The sequence below is a fragment of the Cyprinodon tularosa genome, unplaced genomic scaffold (genome assembly GCF_016077235.1).
Source record: "Cyprinodon tularosa strain WSP-4 unplaced genomic scaffold, ASM1607723v1 ctg86, whole genome shotgun sequence".
Taxonomy (NCBI): Eukaryota; Metazoa; Chordata; class Actinopteri; order Cyprinodontiformes; family Cyprinodontidae; genus Cyprinodon; species Cyprinodon tularosa.
This window is the reverse complement of record NW_024039629.1, coordinates 1,017,546-1,039,940: the sequence shown is the minus strand read 5'-3', so window position 1 is coordinate 1,039,940 and position 22,395 is coordinate 1,017,546. Positions and strand designations below refer to the sequence as shown.

At 40.3% G+C, this 22,395-nt stretch overlaps 1 protein-coding gene across 1 annotated transcript in view; it reads left to right on the top strand.

Moving 5' to 3' along the window:
* The first annotated feature begins 1,787 nt into the window (after positions 1-1,787).
* Positions 1,788-22,395, top strand: part of LOC119775273 (histone-lysine N-methyltransferase MECOM-like) — a 72,067-nt gene continuing 51,459 nt past the window's right edge. The window contains exon 1 of the mRNA XM_038273200.1: positions 1,788-2,019. Within this exon, the coding sequence (XP_038129128.1) occupies positions 1,812-2,019 (208 nt within the window). The 5' untranslated portion in view covers positions 1,788-1,811. The remainder of the gene's footprint in view (positions 2,020-22,395) is intronic.

The window sequence follows — 22,395 nt, the reverse complement described above, 5'->3', positions numbered from 1 at the left end:
TATTCGCCGGTTTATAGTGAACTATTTATCTGGAGACAAAAAAAAAAAAGAAGAAGAAGAAAAAAGGAGTGGGTTGCTTGGGTGAATGAAAACTGTTTCTAGTTGAACGCTCTACCTTCATTTTCTTGTGTGTGCTCGGAGTTTGTGCGCGTGCCCGGTGCGCCACCTTTGCGGGCTTTGAACAGAAAGGCGCAAATGAAACAATTACAGCCAAACATACGGCAGCATAAACTGATCCAGCGATCCTGAGCTAAAAATAAGAAAGATGGATTTGGGGGTGAATATTTAGTGTTTAATGGATGCTTTATTTATGCAGATTTACAATATTCAGAGGTTTAAATCATAACTTAATTAAAGCTGAGAATGCAGACAATCCAAGGGAAAACTACTTATAAAACTTAAAATCAAGTTAGTCCAGATGTGCCAACCGTGTGGAAGTGGTGGGGGTGGGGGTAGTGACCCGGAATTGTAACACCCCTATTTGGCCAGCCAGGTTAGGACGCATAACTTGCTATGTGTATATCAAGGCACATTGTGAAGAACTAACACATTTGTTTAGTTGCATCCCTCATGACTAAATGCTAAAGAGGAATCCATACACATTATAGCTTTTATTGCCCCCCAAGTATGTGTGGATAAACCCTACCACCTGGCCACTCCTTTGGAAACTTTTTAAAGGCGCGCTGAATCTGCAGCGTCAGCAGGATCTCCAGCTGATCCCAATAATTGACGATTACCTAAATGACCTCCAGTCGATGCGTCTGGTTAGCCAGCCCACACCTTTAAGAGATAATGATTTAGCTATGATTGAAATAGGCTGAAGCAAATCAATAATGGACCATAGAGGTAACAAAAATAGCGCATTTCGTATCAACTCTACATTTAATAAAACATAAAAAAATTGTGCATATTTTGATGCATATTTTATCCTTTCAGTGGCTGCAAATATTTCCTTCTTTAAACTTATACAAACAACACATCTGCCTTGATTTTATCAAGATGAGTTTTGAAGGGAGCGCATAAGAAGACAGTAAAATATTACTGAATGTGTTATTTCATAAAATAAAAAAAGAATAAAATGAGTCGAGAGTTTTTAAAATGAAAGTTCCCCTCCTGATTGACATGAACTTATAACTTTTTTTTTTTTTTAGTTTAGCGGAAATTGACAAGAGATGTAATGAACAACAGAGAGGTCTCAAACGACCAATAATACTATAAGCACTTAAGACAGCAATAACTTTCAGCACAACGCGAGAACGGAGAGGGAGGAAGAAAAAGAAGGAAAAGTAAAGTTGAAAAGAAAAAGAGTTGAAGTAGAAGGTTTTCATTCATTTTTAGTGCTTCGGTGAGCAGAGCACAATTAAAATACATGAAATCTTTTAATAGCATTGAGTCTTCATCAGTCATTTTAAAGGAGCCTTAATTAACATGAATTCATAGAGGAAAGGGGTGGGCTATGTTAAATTTAGGAGACAAATCTAAAAATCTTTATTATGGCTTTAAAACATAAAAAAAAAACATTTTGAGGTTGGAGCGTTGAAAGATTATCCTCAATATCCATCATTTTCTCTTTACTGCTGATGTGAACAAATTGAAAGTTTCTGCAGGCAACTAAAGATGTAACCAAAACCAGTTTTTTATTATTTTAATGCGCCCCTTTTCTATCCAAATCACATTTTAAAAGAAACGGATGTCCACGATTCTCTCATCCCACATCTTCATCTCATCAGTCCAACATCAAAGCAGTAAATCGTCCCAAACTTTTTTTTTTTTTCTGGCACTTGCTGCCCGGCAGATTCCGCACTGTGCGCATGTGCGAAGGTGTTCAGACTGACAATGCTGGAGAGATAGTGCGTTTGGACCGAGAAACCCAGAGAAAAGGAAAGACAGAGAAAAATCAAAAAAGAAGGAGGACAAAAAAGAAAAAAAAAATAGATTCAAGAAAACATCCAAACAAAACCCACGGCGCAGAGACTGGCACCATGAGGTCCAAAGGCAGGGCGCGGAAACTGGCCACGAGTAGGTGCAACATCCCTTTCTCTTTTTTGTTTTCCTTCTCAAACATGACATTTTATATACTTAAAACCTGTCGCTCTTATTAATTCCTACTTTTTGTAACGTTTTCATCTCCAAAGAAAACTCGCGTAATCCTGACTTTCTCCTGGTCGGAAAGAACACATCACGATGTGGTGGCGAAGTGGGGAAAAAAGGGAGGTTGCAAAAGAAGAGCAGCAAAAAGTTAAAAAGTTGAAGTAGAGATGAAACAACTTTCTGCCAGGCGTCCGCTCCGCTATTTGAGTTGCTGCTTGCATGTAGTGGGCGCTGTAGTGTAGAGTTAAAAAGTTCCGGGTCCTGAGCGCTTATTGCATCTGCTGCACAGTGCTGCTGCTGCTGTTGGCTGCTGCGCACATTTTCTTTAGCCGGAGGAAAGTTTGGGAAAGAGGAGGTTAATCGAGAGGAATAAGGAGCGGAAAATATTTTGAGGAGGAAAGCAAAAAAAAAAGGAAAAAAAAAAAAAAAAAAAGTTCCAGTTGAAACAAAGATCATTCAGTTCGGAGGCAGTGATTCCCAATTTAGAGATTTGAGTGTGCGCGTAAAGCTCATTTGACTTTATATGCACAAAAATAACTGAGCAAATAAAAAGCTTATCATACTTTTTAATCGGGAAAATTGTTATAAACTGGCTTTTTTCAGATTAAAATTGATTTGAGTTCTTGCAACTAATTAACTATATTGGGCATAGAGCGGTGCAGATCCGCATGCATTGATTTGCCACACTAAATTATGGGCATGTGCTTTATTCCAGTCTGACGTTCTCTGAATCAAATGTTTCTCTGCCATTCATGTGTGTGGAACTGTTGCTTTTGTAGTGAGGTATTTAACTTCTGCCCTCCGAGCGTCTAACAGGGATTTTTTTTCATTGCAGGTTGACATGCCTCTGTCTTAGCCCAGAAATCAGATTCAAATGTATGTTTTTTTTTTTGCGGTCCATGCGTTCTGCTGCCAATCAAGTGCATCTGATTTAAACAAATTAGTCAGATAACGTTTTCGTATCATCTTTGAATAACCTTTTCATGTCACAAACTACATCTTCTCTACCTCTTTTCCACAAAAGGTTGCTGGTTGCAAAACCAGCTATAACATCCACCTTGTAAACGTTTTATTGTTAAAAATTATTACTTTCCCCCCATCGACAATACAGACATTTAGATGACCCATGCTTGCACTTTTTTTTTATTTTGTCTTAAATGGAAACATTTCACTACAGCTCTATAGTTGAAAGAAAGTTTTTACTGCAACATTTATCTGAAATGATCCAGAAAGCAGAGGTCAGAAAGCAGCAGCCAGCAGAGAATGTATTAAAAATCCATGTGGTTAGAATCTTATCATTTCAAATACAATATTCTTACTATAAATATTCCTTTTTCAATAAAACTGCTTTATTGGCTTTTGCTAGATATTGATGGACCAGAGTGCAGATTTAAGACAGAAGATCTCTTGAATGTGAATATGCATTGATTTTTAAAAATGTTTTTAATTCATGCACAGCCAAAAAGGTAGGGAGATATTCATATTTGTAATGATTAACTTTTTCTAAAGAAAGAGAAGGAGTTCTGCTGGGATGTTTTGGGCCCAGAAGAAGAGGAAGAGGACGAAACGGGCCCACCCTGGCCCTCAGCCAGGTCTACACAGTGTCAGCGGTGAATATTTAAATTCCCAAACCCCTCATAAGAAGTATACTGCTGGTAAATGTGTTCAGTGTGTGCCTTCTATCCCATACAAAAACAGTCGTGTGATAAAAAAAAAGAAAAAAAAAAGGAGGGGGTGCAGTGTAATAGAGAAGGTGATGGAGAGGTGGTAAACGTAAGCGTGATAGATGGAGGTTGACTGATTAGTCCGCGCGTCCAGATGTAATGCGGTGCGCCGCAGAAAAACTTCCAGCAGCAATGCCAGGGCGAGCAGGGCCGCACCCCGCGGTGAAGGAGACGGAGGGGGGAGGTGGTCTAAGGTGACTCCGGGTGGGCCTAATTAAAAGTCTGCGTATTTGTTTCTCAGGAATACCCCTCTTTATTATTAGCCAGTGTTAAAAAAAAAAGAAAAAGAAAAAAAAAGAGCTTTTTGTTGTAAAAAATAATTTAAAGGTAACTAATCTCCATAAAGCCATTCAGAAAACTTTAACGCAGCATTTTTTTCCCCATTAGTCTCTATCATTACATTCCTGTCAGCAATATCTTGTCCATTTTTTATATTAACGGGCTGTCATCTCTGATTGGACAGAAGGTGTGTCAATATGAGGCTGTGTGAGCGTGTGTCGCGTGCATCAGCGCCTCATCCCCTCTTTGCATTGTTCAATGGGCCATGCATCTCGCGTTTGTCTGGCGGAGCTCATTAAAACGCTTAATAGATCGGCCCATTTGAGAGGTGAGGTGAGCGGCCCGGCGCAGGAAAATGAAATGGAGAGCCCATTAGGCCTAAAGGACGCTTGTTGTCCCAGAGCAGCGCACTCTGGCCCGTGCTGCGTTTGGTGCCAAAGCTGCGTAAATACAAATGTTCTGCATGTCCTTCAGGATAAATATTCAAGGCCGTGAGAGCCTCCTCCATTGCTTTTTTGACTTAGTCATTTGAACTTCATTTTTTTTAAGCTTTTAGGCATTTGTTTTAGATTTATTTCTCGTTAAACTACACAATGCTTGCAATATTTTTTTTTCATTTTAGTTTTTTTTTTATTAATTATCAATAATTAAGTTTTGCACACACATTGCAATGACATTTTCTGACCACGGTTGTAGCACCTCACTAATAGGCTGCCACATTTTCAATTGCCAACATATAAACTGCATTATCGGATGAGATGGAATTGATCTGTTTCGCTTATAAAGTATGTATGACGGCTTGGGTCTATTCTGATTTTAATCGATTCTTTCAATTACTTAGAAAAGACGCAAATGCAAAACAATCCCCACATTTATGTGATAACCCTTGTAAATTGATTTTATCCAAAAAAATGGAAATGTGTACACTGTCTTGATTAAATGTTTTAGAAACAGAAAATGGGTGTTTTTAATGCATTTGATTAAGAGGAAAAGGAATTTTCAACCTTCTACCATTTTACCTGTTGATCACTGATCAGAGCGAAAGAATAGAAAAAAATATCTGGTTCCAGTTCCTGGCTGATTTATTTGTTTAATCCCCAGTTATATCAAAACTCAAATAGATCAAAATATTTTTTTTTTATTGACTGACTGCAGGATAAATTGGAAAACCTGCCACAATCCTGTATTTCATTTTTACAACGAAGTAAACAGATGCCAAATGTTAAGTAGGAGATAGTTACCTCTTAGGAACTTGTGAGTGGGAAAGGTAAAGAATGTGTACCAGTTTAAACCTCAAAATCCAAGATTACTACCTTGTGTATAACATGTATACAGCTGCAATAGCTTTTTGTGTTTTCATTAAGTATTTCACATACAATACTTGACAATTTTCTTTAGTAAGTAGTGCATGCTACACTCTTTGAAAGTAGATTACCTCTTCAGTGTCTTTATCTTTAGCAGTTAGCCCAGTCCCTTATAGATCAGCCAATACTGCTGATTTTAAATAAGAGGTGGAACACAGCCCCTGAAATCATCAACAGCTCTCATGCTGACTAATTAACCATTTGGAGTCTTTTTATAAGAAAAAAAGAAAAAAAATTCCAATATTTCTGCATATAATCAATAAAAATATCATATATTTTTAGAAGTCTTTTCCATTCCGTAGTTGTTTAAAATGTCAGGCAAACATATACCTTATATCTAGTTATTTAACAGGTTTTGCGATGTAAAAAGAGCTGGAAAAATAAGCCGCATATTATTTTTTACACACTGCATGCGTGTCAAAAGCATGAAACACATGTTAAAGAAGCATTTGCTTGTATATGTTTAATCAGTTCTTTATGAGCTTATGCATAGTGTTGCAGTGGGGGCTGTGGTGGTCAGTAGTTGTGTGACCCAGGACTTTTTAATCTCTCAACAATGTATGAAAACGGCTCTCTCAAAAGGTCTCTGATGGTAATGAGTCGTCCAGGAATCAGGCTTCAGGCTATAAACAGAAAGCTGATGAGGTTAGTGGTTTGTTTGGGCCCTGTTGTCACCCACTTGAAGGATGGCTTCTGTCCCGAGCCATTGGGGAACGTCATGGATCCCTCCCTGGGGATTCTTTCCTGTCTTTACTCCCGCTTTTTATAAATGCAGTCCCGCTCTCTAATATTATATACCATTATATACTGCTGGCATTTTGTAACTCATAAAGTGCACTGTTTGGGTATTGATGATGACGTGTATTTGTGTTGGGAGGGTGGTGCTGATGCTCTGACCCAGACAGAACGGTGTGGGAACACTAAGGGCTTGATGCAAAGAGGGTGGTGGACTGTAGCTGTCCTGCAACATGTCAAGCCTGGGAACCAGTGTGTGTTTACAACAGGGAAACTGTACCAATACAGAACAATGAGCAAGCCTTACCCCTTCTAAATAATAAAAAAGCAATTCTGCTTTCTTCTTCCCCCCTAAAGGTCACAGAGTTACAGATAGGGAGTCAACACAAAAGCCTCCAGTCTGTCGGCAGTCTGGTCTGGCCCAGTGCGGTGCCAAGGCTGAGGTCATTATCAACAGAGCAGTCCCAGGCTAAGCATATTTTTATAGATTGTGTGTGTGTGTTCTAAACTCTCTGCTCTTATTCGGTTGTTTCGAGCGTAAACATGCAAGTATTAATACACATCTAAACAAAAGCACTCTTCAGAGCGCACAAACAGGCTGTTAAATGTAGAGCATGTCAGCATTTTCCCATCACATATTGTGGCACAATAAATGGCATATTGCTGAGTTAAAAAAACTTTCCATCAAACAAATTTGTGAGTCGTTATGATGTCTAAAGAGATATAATATCTGAAGATTGCTGATGGTGCAGTTTTTCTAGAGCTGCTACAGTGAGATTGTGAAGTTAGCGAGTACATACCTCTGTTAGCTAATTAAAAGATCTCAATCATTTTATGTGCACCAATCAATTACCTGGAGCAGCTGGTAGACATGGGGCCCGACACTCATGGCCTCATGTCTCACATCAGCAAACAACCTTTACTACACTGTTTAAGTTTTTTTATTGGGAGGAAAGCAAAACATGATTTGATATAATTTTTATCAGTCACTGCACTTTGTAATTTATTGCATTGCCAACTATGATATTAGTTTTGCATGATAGGACAAAAGCTTCCATCATGATCATTTTAATGTTCTCAACAATAGTATAGATTTGTCATTCATTTTCTTTTTGTCATACAAAAAAATATATGATTATTCACATTTTATTTCAAATAAAAAGGTCAAATGATAATAGCTGAAGCTGCTTTTAAATAACAGTGTTGTTTTTTTTAAAGCTTTCTTAAAAATTATTTGACAACCTGGTAGGCTCAAAGCTCACAAAAACCAGCAAATGGATAAAGGTCATTGATATCTATCAGTCTGCCATTTTCGAAGCATTGTGTGTCTGTGTACCACAGTGTGAGGTTATCCCATAAAAAAAACCAACATGGAACCAAGCTGGACCTTTCCAGGAGTGGCTAGCTTACATTTATTCAAAAGAGTATCAATGATTCAAAGAATCCAGAACACAATTTAAAGGTGTACCAGCCTCACTCGTTAAAAGTCATTGTCTATGATTCAACAGTTAGAAGTAAAATGGGCAAAAATTACATCCATTGGGAAGTCATATGCTTAAACACACTGCAGACCAGAAAGAACACAGAGACCCATTTTATATTATCCACAAAAATCTATTTGATCCCAGAAACTTTAAGGGAAATGTTCTGTAGACTCAAAAGACAAAGTTAAAACTTTGTAGAGGTCTTGGGCCTTCTCAGAAGAAGAACATCAGATTAACAGTCAAAGTTGGGAGTTGTATGTAAAAGTCTGTGCCAAAAATAATTGCTTTAATTGATGGAAAAAATGCTCTTCCAGAAAACCCTAAAGGTCGATAAATCATGAAAATGAGATAAAGCGTATCAGTTTATACACATCTGAATGGCTAAAAGAAAAACAAAGAAGGCCTAGTCAAAGTCTGAAATTGTTTTTGCATTACCTTAAATATATTGTTCATTCTGAAAAGTTCTCCATTGTGTTTAAGTTCAAAGATTTCTGTAAAGAAGAGTTGGCCAAATCTTCTCCCCAGCATCATAAAAGACTCATTATAGTTGTCACAAATGTTTATGGTTCTCTCTATGACCGCCAGCTAGGTTTAGGGAGCTAATTAGCTTTTCAAATTGGACTACATGGCTTGCTTCACTTCATGAACCTGTCATCTAAATGTTTTGTATTTACATAAGATGTTTTTATATGAAAAATGTTCTGATAATATGAAAGATTTAAGTTTCACAAAACAGGAACCAGAAAGAGAAAGAAATTGGATGGAAGTTTGAAAACGCCTTTTTTGCAAAATATAACCTTTTCTTATAAAGTCTGCCGTTTTCCCTGTCTCTTTGTTCTTTAACTAATCATGTGACACCTGATTTGTTTTTACCATATTCTAGCTGAACATGGTTTATTGATCCTCCTGCTCGTTTTGGATGTGACCAGCCTTTTTAAGAGTTGGAGAAACAGCTTTATGCTGGCAGATGCGATTAAATGGAATTCCTTGCTTGTGAACACGGCATTTTGATGGCAGTCCTGGAGGGCTGATGGGGAAAACAGTGCTTACACACCAGAGCGAGTGCATAGCTATAAACAGGAATTACCCAACAATCGTTTTGTGAATGTGGTGATAACAGCGTGTTCCAGCACCGCTCGGGGATCTCCCTGGGTGGAGCTGGCTGAACCAATGAAAAGAGGGTTTGAGACAGGCATCATTTTAGATTATTAGCAAAGAACAAATAAGTTCACATGGGATGGTTAAACAAGAAGTATGTATGTGTTTGTAGGCCACATTTATTTCATTTCTCTTCACCTTTTTATCTTGACTGTAACATGCTCCCTTACTTGTTCTCCACCCTGAGACTCATTAACTTACAACCTTTCACCTCTGTGGGACGGGAGTGTAGAGGACAGGAGATGTGATCAAAGCTGATGAAGGGCGGACTGCAGAACTTTCACCTAATTGGAGAAGTTTTTGTAATGCAGTGGTGGAGATAATGAACACTCTGTAGAAGTTAAGTAGCAATCAGAAACAAACATAGATTTTTAAAGCAAGTGATGGTCAACAGCACATTTTCACACTTCCAGTGCCCTGCAGCTCGATTCAAAGGGCTTGAACTTGTTCATATATTCTCACATTTTAACAACAAATATGAATGTATTTTGTTAGGATTGGAGGTGATATACCGCTAGTGTTTAGTAAAAAGAAAAAGCTAATATCTTTCATAAACTATTTGTAAAAAGAAATCAGATTTTCTTTCAGATATTTTGTTTTATAAGCCTGTTGTAGAATCTTGATAACTGCCACTACAGTGTTAGGTCTTTTGGGATTTGTCCTCCACAGCTTAACACATCAGGAGGCTGCATTTAGTTTTTTTCTTTGCAAAATAGATTATGCATAGTTTTATCAGTTGGAGAGTCTTTGTGAACATCAGTTGTTTTGTTTTACCACTAATTCTCAATTGGACTAAGTCTGCTTCATTAATGGAACCTTCTTGTGAATTAATATGTTTTGATTTAGAACATTCCATTGTTACTCTAATGTATGTTTAGAAATGTTGCCCTGCTGGATAGTGAACATTTGCCACAGGTTTATATTTTTTTGCATGTATTACCCTGACTGCTAGGATTTTCTTGATCTAGCTTTGCAGGCCCTAGTCATAAAACACATTCCCAAAGCATGCTGCCGCAATCACCCCTCTGTATATCCTATAAGGCTCGCAACAAGTTTTGAGTAGAACTTGGACTGGCTTTTTTACCTACCCTGGCTCTCATTTCAATTCAATTCAGTTCAATTCAATTCATATAGCTCCAATTCACAACACACACACTTTACAAAGACAATACAACCATATAATTTTGTTATAATTGTTAATGTTTCTAACAAGGAAAACCAGCTAATTGCAATAACTCATTGACTAAAGGTCATGCTCCTAGATGACTTTGTAGCAACAATATGAAATTGCATTTTGTCATTGAATCTTCTGCAATCCCTCACACAGAGGATGCATGAAATGACAGATGAGAGTAAAAACTTCATTTTTAGAGGAAGAAACCTCCAATAGAACCAGGTTCAATGTGAGTGGTCTTCTGCTGAGGCCAGCTCGGGTTCAAAGAGACAGAAGCAGATATAAAGTACAAGAAGAAACAGATATACAGAAGATAAATGTTAACTAGCCCCACAGGTGGCCCCGTCCGGGAACGAAACTGTTAAGCAGATGAGCTCTGAACTCATTTTTATGTCAGAGGATGAAATGGCACATAAATTTATTCACAGTAAAAGCCGAGTCCATGGTATGTCTAAAAGAAAAACAGGACTACACCAAAAAACTGAACCAACTTTAAGATCTTTAAACAAGGTGTTGAGGCAGCAGCACCACTGATATTTCTTTCCAGGATAGAGTCACGGTCAAACAGGAAAAGACCAGATGGAGCTACTATCATGAAAAAAAGAAGAGAGAACATAAGGTTATGAGTGGAACTAACCAATACTGTAAAACGCGGGAATAGATAGAATGAAGCACAATAAGGAAAAGTGGTCCCTATGTCCTCCAGCAGCCTAAACATATAGCAGCATAAATATAAAAATTAGCTCAGGATAACCTAGTCATTTTGGATAAGGTATGAGAAAGGTAGAGCCATGGAAAAAAAACGTCTGTCTGGACTTAATTATTCCCCTACAGATTGGGCAATTCACTTTACCGCCTACTAGTTTTATACTCACAAAGTGACTAAGCAAACATCACTCTGTTTTTAACTATGCGCTTTATTGAAAAGGAATGCTTTAAGTTTAGTCTTAAAAGTACAAAGGGTGTCTGCCTCACAGATTAAAATTGGTTGTTGGTTCCACAGGGGAGGAGCCTGATAACTAATAGATCTGCCTCCTGTTCTACTTTTAGAAGTTCTAGGAACTTTCCTCTCATCTATCCTCCATGTTGGATAGATTTATGGAAAGCATGCAATAAGTTGGCCCTGTTGAGGTGTTCTCTCATAGAATCATGGATCTCTTCTCTAACTCATTATAAAAACTGTTTTGACACACATTATTGCCACATGTTAGACTTTCTCCTTTGAGTAAATATGAAAAGTTTTTAACTTTTGTGACTTTTTTTTTAGAACCCTGGCCTAATTTTTTTATTATTATGAGTATAAAACAATAATCTGATTACACATGGTACCCTGGGTAGAACATCGTTCATTGGTTCAAAGACATTTCCATATGTTTTAGTCAAGAAAAGTAACACATACTGTTCTTTTAGTCAAAAGTGACTGTTAATGTATTACTGTGTACAAAGAAAACGGTCCCAGTTTTACACTATTCTGAGAATAGTGTTTCTGTATACTTGAGACAACAGCTAACAGCTATGTTACATAACAGAAGCAAATTCCCGCCTGTATATGTGGTGGTGTATGTTGACTCAAACTTTTAAGGTATTATTTTTACTACAAATACTATAAACAGTACTGTACATTTATGGCAGATAATGATGGTCTCTTCCATGTTTGACATCCCTTGGTGCATCTAGACTGTGCCTGTTCCTCTTACCAACTCTTTCGTGAAACAAGTGATCTTGCCTTTTACTGCTTAATCTCTGTAACCAGTTTTGTACAAGCTGAACTTAACTAAAGAAATAGCTCCCTCTTCCTGTGTTCATCTTGGATTCACCTCCATCCACACAAGCAATGCATTACAAGCTGAAATATTTTAGACATTGCATAAGTTTTCTTGCAAAATTGTGCAAAAAAAAGTTAAATAAAAGGGAACAAAGAACTAATGTCCTATATAATAAATATGATATGAAGCCTGTTTGTGTGTTCAAATGGCTGACTGCATTGTTCATAAACCCTGTACTACATCAAAACAAAATCTAAATTTTATTATAAATTTCAAACTAACTCATTATAGAGGAGTATATGAAATGGAATGTTAGGTCCTATTAGAACCGGTAGCCCAGTGAAGATCCACATGCTTCCCTTAGATCTTTTCAGGAACACATTCGGCAGGTTTTTCAATATAGATCTAAATTTTTCAAACATAGTTTTTCTTTGCATCACCTTTCGCCCATATCTTTCAGATGACTTGCTTGTCATATAATGCTTGAATGGGCAGCTCCCCTTAAAAGCCCCGTGTGCGTTTTTCTGTCCTGTGCATGTATATGGGGTATGTGCACCTGTGTGCATACAGTATGTATGTGGGACAGTCTGAAAAATGACCAGTTTCCACACTAACTGGTCTCTTCTTTAATTTATATTTTGAATTAAGAATTCAAAAGATGAGCCAAACTCTTAAAATTGTCTTAAGGAAAAAGATATACAGTAGTACTTCAGGTCAAGCTGAACAAAGTAAAAACTATTTTTAGAGACAGAGTTTTTCAAATTTGACTAGGTTTCAACAAATTAGATTATGCAGTCTGACCCCTAAATAGCTGATTAAGAAATTTGCTGCACTAGATAATACTTAAGAGCACAAAAGTAAAGGATGACTAAAAACATATGCATGATACAAGCTTTATCTTGTTCAAAAGATTAAAGACCAAAAATTCATTCTATTCTATTTGTCTCTTCTGTGCTATATGTCATGATGGGTTCTCAAATGGAGACCCAGTTATGCAGAACACCACAAGGCGGACACGAAGATAAAAGTTCAACAGTTTATTAAGCACAACACAATATGAACTGGGATCTGGTTCGGGCCTGGGTCCTGGTTTCACTGGAGTCTGCGTGAAAGACAGAGCTGTTATGAACTGCTGGCAGGGCTTGGTTTTCAAGTGAGCTTAGATAGTACCTTGAGGGTTCTTGAGTAATTCTCCTTGGGGGAGTTTCTGTTGGTTCTGGAGAAGAGTTCATCAGCAGAGTCCGTAGCTGCTTCAGCGTCTCACGTCTAGCTTGGACAGACCTTAGTTTAGTTCTTCCAGCTCTAGTCCTGAGCTGCTTGGGATTTCTCAGAAAGTCTTCAGGGTTTGGCTCAGAGGGTCGGCTCGGCAGGTTAGCTCTCCAAGAGCTTTCACAGAAGAGACTCGGGTTTCCTGGGAACACAGAGAGAGAAGTTAGAATCCTTTCTGGATTCAAGGTCATGGAGATTCACAAGGAGCAAGGCTTTAGCGCTGACCAACTGGAACAACACTGCGGCGTTGAGGTAAGGTCTGAAGGCAGCTTATGTAGTGGATCCTCTGATGGTCTTGATGAGCTGCACCTGTGCAGGAGGCTCCCTCAGAGGATCCACGGCGGACTCTGCTGGAGAAAGATGGGATTTTCTCCAGCTCCCAACAGTACCCCCCCCTCAACGACCGCCCCTTGGCGGTCCGGAGGAAGTGGAAGGACAGGACTGCTCGTACTCCTCTATGAGCGCAGGGTTGAGGATGTACGAGCCTGGGAGCCACTGACGATCTTCGGGTCCGTAGCCCTCCCAGTCGACGAGGTACTGCCAACCGCGACCTCGTCGACGGGAGTCCATGATGCTGCGCACCGTGAAGGCCGGATGGCCATCGACCTCCAGGGCGGGTGGTGGGGAGTCGGACGGTGGGCACAGAGGGCTCGAGGAAACAGGTTTAATCTGAGAAACATGGAAAGTGGGATGGATACGGAGGGTCTGGGGAAGTTGCAAACGAACAGAGGAGGGGTTGATGATGCGAGAAATCTTGAAAGGCCCAATGAATCTCGGGGAGAGTTTTCGAGACATCCCCTTGAGGGGGATGTCTCGAGTGGAGAGCCAAACTTCTTGGCCCACAGAATACTCAGGGGCGGGGCGTCTCTTAGCGTCAGCGAAACGCTTGACTGACTCGGTTGACTGGTTGAGTGTTGCGATTGTTTCCCTCCATATCCTCTGGCAGCGACGGATGTGATGGTTAACGGACAGCACCGATATCTCTCTCTCATCTGCAGGGAAAAGAGGTGGTTGGTAACCGAGACTGACCTGGAACGGGGACTGTCCAGTGGATGCAGAACGGAGAGAGTTATGGGCATATTCTATCCACGGGAGGTATTGACTCCAATCCACAGGGTTGTTGGAAGTGAGACAGCGGAGGGTGGATTCCAGTTGCTGGTTCATGCGTTCTGTCTGGCCGTTTGATTGAGGATGGTAACCTGAAGTGAGAGATGGTTTGCAGCCGAGAGCAGAACAGAAGGCCTTCCATACCTGCGAGATGAATTGTGGACCTCTGTCCGATAGGATCTCCTGGGGGATGCCATGAAGCCGGAAAACATGTTTTATTAATAGCTGAGCAGTCTGGAAGGCCGTGGGAAGTTTCCTGAGGGGAACCAGATGGCAGGACTTCGAGAAACGATCAACAATGGTTAAAATAGTGGACATACCTCGGGAGACAGGGAGGCCGGTGACAAAATCTATAGCTATATGAGACCATGGGCGCGAGGGAACAGGAAGTGGTTGAAGCAGGCCAGAAGGAGGTTGGTGTGAGGCTTTGTTGCGGGCACAGGTGGGGCAAGCCAACACATACTCCTTAACGTCTCTGTTGAGTTTGGGCCACCAGAAGCGCCTGGAGATGAGAGCTATAGTCCTACTCACTCCTGGATGAGCGGTGAATTTGGCGGCGTGCATCCACTGGATGAGACGGGACCTGACTGAAGATGGGACATATGTGCGGTTAGGAGGACCGGTACCTGGGTCTGGTTCAGTGGCTAGGGCCGAGTTAATGAGGTCCGATATCTCCCAGTTGACCACTCCAATGGTACATGAAGCTGGGAGGATGGGTTCAGGTGTCTCAGGATGATCCACAGAGTAGAGACGAGAGAGAGAATCGGGCTTCACGTTCTTGGATCCGGGTCTGTAGGAAATGATAAGGTTGAAACGTGAGAAGAAGATTGACCACCTGGATTGGCGAGGATTTGCCTGTTTAGTTGACTGGATGTGAGCCAGATTCTTGTGGTCTGTCCACACAAGAACTGGATGCTCAGCTCCCTCCAGCCAATGCCTCCATTCCTCCAACGCCAGCTTAATAGCCAGGAGCTCACGGTCGCCCACGTCATAATTCTGTTCAGCTGAGGAAAGCCTACGGGAGAAGAAAGCACAGGGGTGTATCTTTTGATCAGAATCGAGCCTCTGGGAGAGAACTGCTCCAACTCCGGAGTCAGAAGCATCCACCTCTAGGATGAACTGTTTTGCTGGATCAGGTTGGATGAGAACAGGAGCTCTGGAAAACAATGATTTTAGTTTTTCAAATGCTGCTTGAGCCTCAGGGGTCCACTGAAAAGTTCGTTTGATGGAGGTGAGAGTGGTTAATGGAAGGGCGGTTTGACTGTAGTTTCTTATGAAACGTCGATAGAAGTTAGCGAATCCTAGAAACCTCTGTAGCTGTTTTCGGTTCTCAGGGACTGGCCAGTCTAAAACAGCTTTGATCTTATCCTCAGAAGGTTTTACCTGACCGCCCTCGAGCACAAACCCCAAAAAGGTGACTGACGGTTGATGGAATTCGCACTTCTCGGCTTTTACGAACAGCTTATTTTCCAGTAGTCTCTGTAAGACAAGGCGAACATGTCTCTTGTGTTCATTGAGATCCTTGGAATAAATGAGAATGTCATCAATGTACACAAAAACAAACACGTTGAGGAAATCTCTGAGAACATCGTTTACTAGGGCCTGAAAACAGGCAGGTGCATTGGTTAAACCAAAGGGCATTACCAGATATTCGAATTGACCCAAAGGAGTCTTAAAGGCAGTCTTCCATTCATCGCCCTCTCGTATCCTCAGAAGATGATAAGCGTTTCTTAAGTCCAACTTAGTAAACACTGTAGCTCCCTGCACAGGTTCAAAAGCAGAAGCAAGAAGAGGCAGAGGGTATTTATTTTTAATTGTGATCTGGTTTAAACCCCGATAATCAATGCATGGCCTCAGGGAACCATCCTTCTTGCCCACGAAGAAGAACCCTGCACCCAGCGGAGAGGAAGAAGGACGAATAATTCCAGCAGCTAATGATTCATTGATGTATTTCTCCATAGTTTCTCTTTCAGGCTTGGAAATGTTATACAGTCTGCTGCTAGGAAGAGGAGCGCCAGGTAAAAGCTCAATGGCGCAATCATATGGTCTGTGTGGAGGTAGGGACGTAGCACTGACCTTACTGAAGACAGGGGCTAAGTCGTGATACTCAGAGGGAACTGAAGAAAGGTCAGAAGAGTCCATCTCCCCCCCACCACTAGGAGACCCCACCATAGGGGCAGCTGAACGGAGGCATGTTTCGTGGCACGTAGTGGACCATGATTCCAGGAGACGTTTAGTCCAGTTGATGTGAGGATTATGCTTCTCCAACCACTCAAACCCGAGGACTAATGGGGAACATGCAGAGGGAAAAACAAAGAAGGTTATTGTCTCTCGGTGGTTACCTGATAGAAGTAGCTCGAGGGGCTGGGTTTGATGGGTTACACGATGGAGTCTTTTTCCGTCGATGGCTGAAACACTGAGAGGCTGGAAGAGGGGAACGGTCTTTATGTGAAGTTGCTGGATGAGGTTAGAGTCTATTAAATTACACTCACAGCCTGAGTCGATGAAGGCGGAGAAAGAAAGACTCTGGTTATCACAGAACAGGGTGGCTGGAAGCATCAAACGAGGAGATTTTGTTGTGTTTAATTGGCCCGCCAGACTCCTCAGATCCACTGGCGGGCCCCGGCTTTTGATCTTGCCGGGCAGGAGGCGATAAAGTGTCCACTCTCACCGCAGTAGATACATAGTTTACTTAGGAACCGCCTCTGTCTCTCCTCAGGAGTGAGCCTAGTGTGTCCCACCTGCATGGGTTCGGAGTCCCTTTCTCCCGAATGAGAGGCTTGAACAGGCAAAGGAAGAGACTGGGGCTTAGACCTCTGAGTGGGCATCTGCTCTGTAGAAGGAGAACACACAGTCACGTTAAGAGAGGCAGGAGAGAAATTATTCTGCTTCTTAGAACTGTTTCTGGCTCGAATCCTATTATCAAGTCTGATGGAGAGGCGGATTAAATCTTCGAGGGAAGCAGGTTCGTCGAGGGTTGCTAGTTCATCTTTAATCTGTTCATTTAATGCCATGAAAAAAGCTCCTTTTAAGGCGCTTTGATTCCATCCGGAAGCTGCCGCCTTAACCCGGAAGTTAATCGAAAAATCTGCCACAGATGAATTTCCTTGTTTGAGGCTGAAAAGAGCTCTGGAATCAATAGTTTGGTCAGTTTCCTGGTTAAAAACCTGGGTAAATTCAGCGATGAAATCAGAAAAAGGGTAATCTAAACTGTCGTCAGAGGCAAACCTTGCCTGAGCCCATTCCAAGGCTCTTCCTGTTAACTGAGAAAGAATGAACGTTATCTTCTTGTGATCTGTGGAAAAGCTACCAGGAGAGTTCTGAAAAATTAGCCGACACTGGAATAAAAATCCTTTGCAATCTTTCATGTTACCGGAGAATTTCTCTGGAAGACTAGGGCGGAACTCTGATGACGCCACAGGTTGTGACCTCGGGGGAGGGACTGGACCCGGAAATGGTTGCTGAACTGATGCAGCATTAGCGCTATTCAGGAAGTTAGCACAACTCTGTAGCATTTGGTTATGAGTCCCAACTAAATGGTATAACTCACGGAGCGTTTGGGTTTGCCCCTGAAGTTGGGCATCCTGTTCCTCCAAACGACGGGTGAGGTGATCTGCTGGGCCTTGTGTTTGGCCGCAGTGTTCTGTCATGATGGGTTCTCAAATGGAGACCCAGTTATGCAGAACACCACAAGGCGGACACGAAGATAAAAGTTCAACAGTTTATTAAGCACAACACAATATGAACTGGGATCTGGTTCGGGCCTGGGTCCTGGTTTCACTGGAGTCTGCGTGAGAGACAGAGCTGTTATGAACTGCTGGCAGGGCTTGGTTTTCAAGTGAGCTTAGATAGTACCTTGAGGGTTCTTGAGTAATTCTCCTTGGGGGAGTTTCTGTTGGTTCTGGAGAAGAGTTCATCAGCAGAGTCCGTAGCTGCTTCAGCGTCTCACGTCTAGCTTGGACAGACCTTAGTTTGGTTCTTCCAGCTCTAGTCCTGAGCTGCTTGGGATTTCTCAGAAAGTCTTCAGGGTTTGGCTCAGAGGGTCGGCTCGGCAGGTTAGCTCTCCAAGAGCTTTCACAGAAGAGACTCGGGTTTCCTGGGAACACAGAGAGAGAAGTTAGAATCCTTTCTGGATTCAAGGTCATGGAGATTCACAAGGAGCAAGGCTTTAGCGCTGACCAACTGGAACAACACTGCAGCGTTGAGGTAAGGTCTGAAGGCAGCTTATGTAGTGGATCCTCTGATGGTCTTGATGAGCTGCACCTGTGCAGGAGGCTCCCTCAGAGGATCCACGGCGGACTCTGCTGGAGAAAGATGGGATTTTCTCCAGCTCCCAACACTATATCTGTTGGCTGATAACATACAGTCCTCTTATATTCATAAAAAAATGTTGGTTATAATATAGTAACACATTTCTTGGACTGTGAACCTCAACTATCTAAGTTCTTTGTATTTTGTGAAGTACCTTGTTATCATTAACACTCTCAGTACATGTATTGTTCTTATTCATCCAAGTTCTTCTGTGAGGAAAGGAACATCCATGTCCCTGCCTGGCTTGATGACTCCATGCTTATGTATGCAGAGGAAAGAATGCAAAACTGATTAGCAGCACTTACCTGTGAGTGAACTGGACGTGCCGGCATGTGATGAGACCGAGGAAACAAGGGAACAATAGGACAGTAGAGATTCCTTTCCCCATCACATTCCAGCAATCCTGCGGCCGAGGCCCCCCGCCTGGAGCTTTGATGAACCTTCCTCGCCGCTTCCTGGGATTGTCGCTCCTCCACCAACACAAAAACATAAAGAAGGCCAGTGAACGGGCTGGGGAAGAGAGCACGGCCCTCCTCAGGATGTCCTGTTTTGATTAGTTCTAGCATCCTAAAAGAACCATAGGAATATTATTCTAACACGGAGAAGAGCTTGATGGTGACACATACACTTCTTTCCACTCTGTGACCCTCAGGGTCAAATACACTACAATGAGCTGAGAATCAAAGAGCTGCTGCTCATTTAGTTATTCTATGACGGAAATCATGCGAGGAAAAGGAGTTGATAAATTGATAAGGAGGAACTATGTAGCCTGTTAGCAGGTGTCAAGAATACTTTAGGAGGTTTTGGGAGGATTTTAATAAATATTTATCTATATCTGAAAAAAGTATTGTGGAGATAAAAGTATACACAGGCCTGTTAAAAAATGTTGCTTTTTGTATCTTTTATGTAAGATTTGTTCTTTAAAAATACTTTTAAAAAATTATAAAATATGGATAATAACCTGATTACAATGGTGTGCACTTCAGCTATTATTTTTTTCCTGTGTTTATTTTCACATCTTAGTCTTTGGTTTAAGTTTAAAGGCATTCTGACTTGGTAATATTCTCCCCTCTTCTTAAGTTACCTGAAATCTGTAACATTTTTAAAATCTCACTTGTTCACTATGTCTTTCTGGGATACTCTGACTCTTGTGAGGATATGTACAGGCCACTCTTTTGGTGTTTTGGACTTAAAGGAGAAGTTCACTTTTTAACACTTTAAGCCCATTTTCTGTAGTGTCCAGGATGAAATCGAATGATCGACACCAAAGTTTTGACAATTGGTCCTGTCTCTGCTTTTTGGCTCATTTAGAATCCACCCCTGGCTGCTTTAGAATGGCTTCCATAGATCATGTCCGATAATGTCCTTAAAACAACCTTAAACGTTCTTTTTTTTAAATATGCTACTCACCGGGTCGTCAGCGCTGTTCAATGACGTTCCAAAAAAAGTTTCGTGAAGAAAAAACGTTCCTGTAGTGTTTTATTTAGCATTTTGTAAATCCCATTGAGTTCTGTTGGTATAGTCAATATTCCCCTGCCACCGGAAACGGAAATGGGGCCTGTTTACACAGTTGTAGTCTTTTCGCTTCACTCTGCGTACTCCGACGTCGAGAATCAAGAATCCACCTTTCGTATTCCATTTTCAGAGTTTTTTAAAGTGTTTAACAGAGACGTTAGCACCTCGACGTCGGAGTACACAGAGTGAAGCGAAAAGACTACAACTGTGTAAACAGGCCCCATTTCCGTTTCCGGTGGCAGGGGAATATTGACTATTCCAACAGAACTCAATGGGATTTACAAAATGCTAAATAAAACACTACAGGAACGTTTTTTCTTTACGAAACTTTTTTTGGAACGTCACTGAACAGCGCTGACGACCCGGTGAGTAGCATATTTTAAAAAAAGAACGTTTAAGGTTGTTTTAAGGACATTATCGGACATGCTCTATGGAAGCCATTCTGAAGCAGCCAGGGGTGGATTCTAAATGAGCCAAAAAGCAGAGACAGGACCAATTGTCAAAACTTTGGTGTCGATCATTCGATTTCATCCTGGACACTACAGAAACTGGGCTTAAAGTGTTAAAAAGTGAACTTCTCCTTTAAGGTGATGCTGGAGTTTACACATTTAGCTTAACAAAATATCTAATTTAGCCTAATAAAATATCTATTTCCTTCATAAGGAAAGCAAGCCCAAAGCACAATGCTGCCACTACCTTATTTTGCTGCTGAAGATTTTTCATATGTAAAAAACATCCCCTTATGTTCTGTTAGACCATAACACATTTTTTCATAAGTGTTTTGGAAACAAATTAGCCGTCTTTGGATGTTCTTTTAAGTTAAGTCATTTAAACTTATTGATCATTTTACATTTTTTCTTTGATTTTAGAAAAAAAACATTAGTGTTAACAGAAGTAGAATATATATATATATATATATATATATATATATATATATATATATATATATATATATATATATATATATATTATATTACTTACTGCTTACTGAAATGTGTATACAGTGAGATAATTTTGATCTTGAAAGTCATCTTAGAAAAATATTACAAGTATGTCATTGAACAAACTTTGGCTCTAGTTGAAGGTTGTAAATGGGCAAAATCAGGGAAATCCATCAAATGCAACTAGTACAGACTAAGATGTACCATATTGATGAAAGATGTAAAATCAAGTATAAAGAAAGCTAAAATTATTCTAAAGGTGGATCATCATAGTTAAAGTTTAGTGGTGTGGTTACATTTATTTCTCTATATCTTTAGCACTTTGTACGTTTTTTATTGAACAATTTTCAGGACAAGTTGCATTAGTGTTGGAAAAGTTATGAAATGATTAATTAAAGTCTCATTTTTTAAGTCAAAAGCCTGAAAGCCTAAACGTTTTGTGTTCACTTTTTTTACTAATGGCTATGATTAATGAAATAGTGGCATTATAATAATTACAAACATTTAGAAGGAAATTATTTTGCAAAGAACATATCCGTATTATGAAAAAAAAAACAATATACCAAAAGGACAAATATTAGATGTACAGTCAAGATACTTGTTTCTTTGACAGAGCAATAAATCCAGCAGTTTTTTATTCCAAATTTCATGTCTTGTGATGCTCTTTCAGCAGTCTCTCCTACATCTTCACTGTATCCTTTAGGAATGAAAGCAGTGAAGCCTTGCATCATGGTCTGTCGTTTCATGTTTGAGAATTTTAGTTTGACAGAAGGCCACCACTTTGTTCACCTCAGTGTCCACATGGGACCCCAAGAGACCTTAAGGCCTGGACGTCTCTGTCAGAGGCTGTGGCAAGACTGGGGGGGTTGGGGGGCCCTATATTCACCGGGTCAGTGGACAAGCTAATCGATTTCATCTCAGTTTCACACACCATGCCAAACCCCTGTTGGCCTGATATTCACATGTTCACTGTTCAAAGGATTTCCATACTTCCTGATCTCACTCTTCCTGATTGTTGTTGGGTTTTTTTTAATATTTGTATTTACTTTTTTCATTTTACTTTTCATCTCTTAATGCTTTTGTCTTTTTGTAACCGTCTTGCAATCATAAGGCTATATGACATTTTCTTAATTTACTACCTCCACTGCATTTTTTGTTTTTGTTTTACTTTCCAGTTGAAAAGTTAAAAGTCGCATTAAAATACAAACAATTTACTTGACATGAATGGATTAGTGGCATTTTGAGTTTTCCTTTAAAATAATTTCACCTTTTTATAATTTAACTTTAGACAAGCTAATAGCGTTTAAAAAATGTAAGACAGATATAAAATTCATGTTTAGGGTAGATCCAGCAGCTTCTGAATGCAGGTTTGTTGATGATCATTTGCAGAGAAAACAAAACATCTTTTCTCCAAATCCATATTAACTTTAATATAAAACTCTTCAGTCATTAAACTCTTTCAACTAGCTAAAAAAAA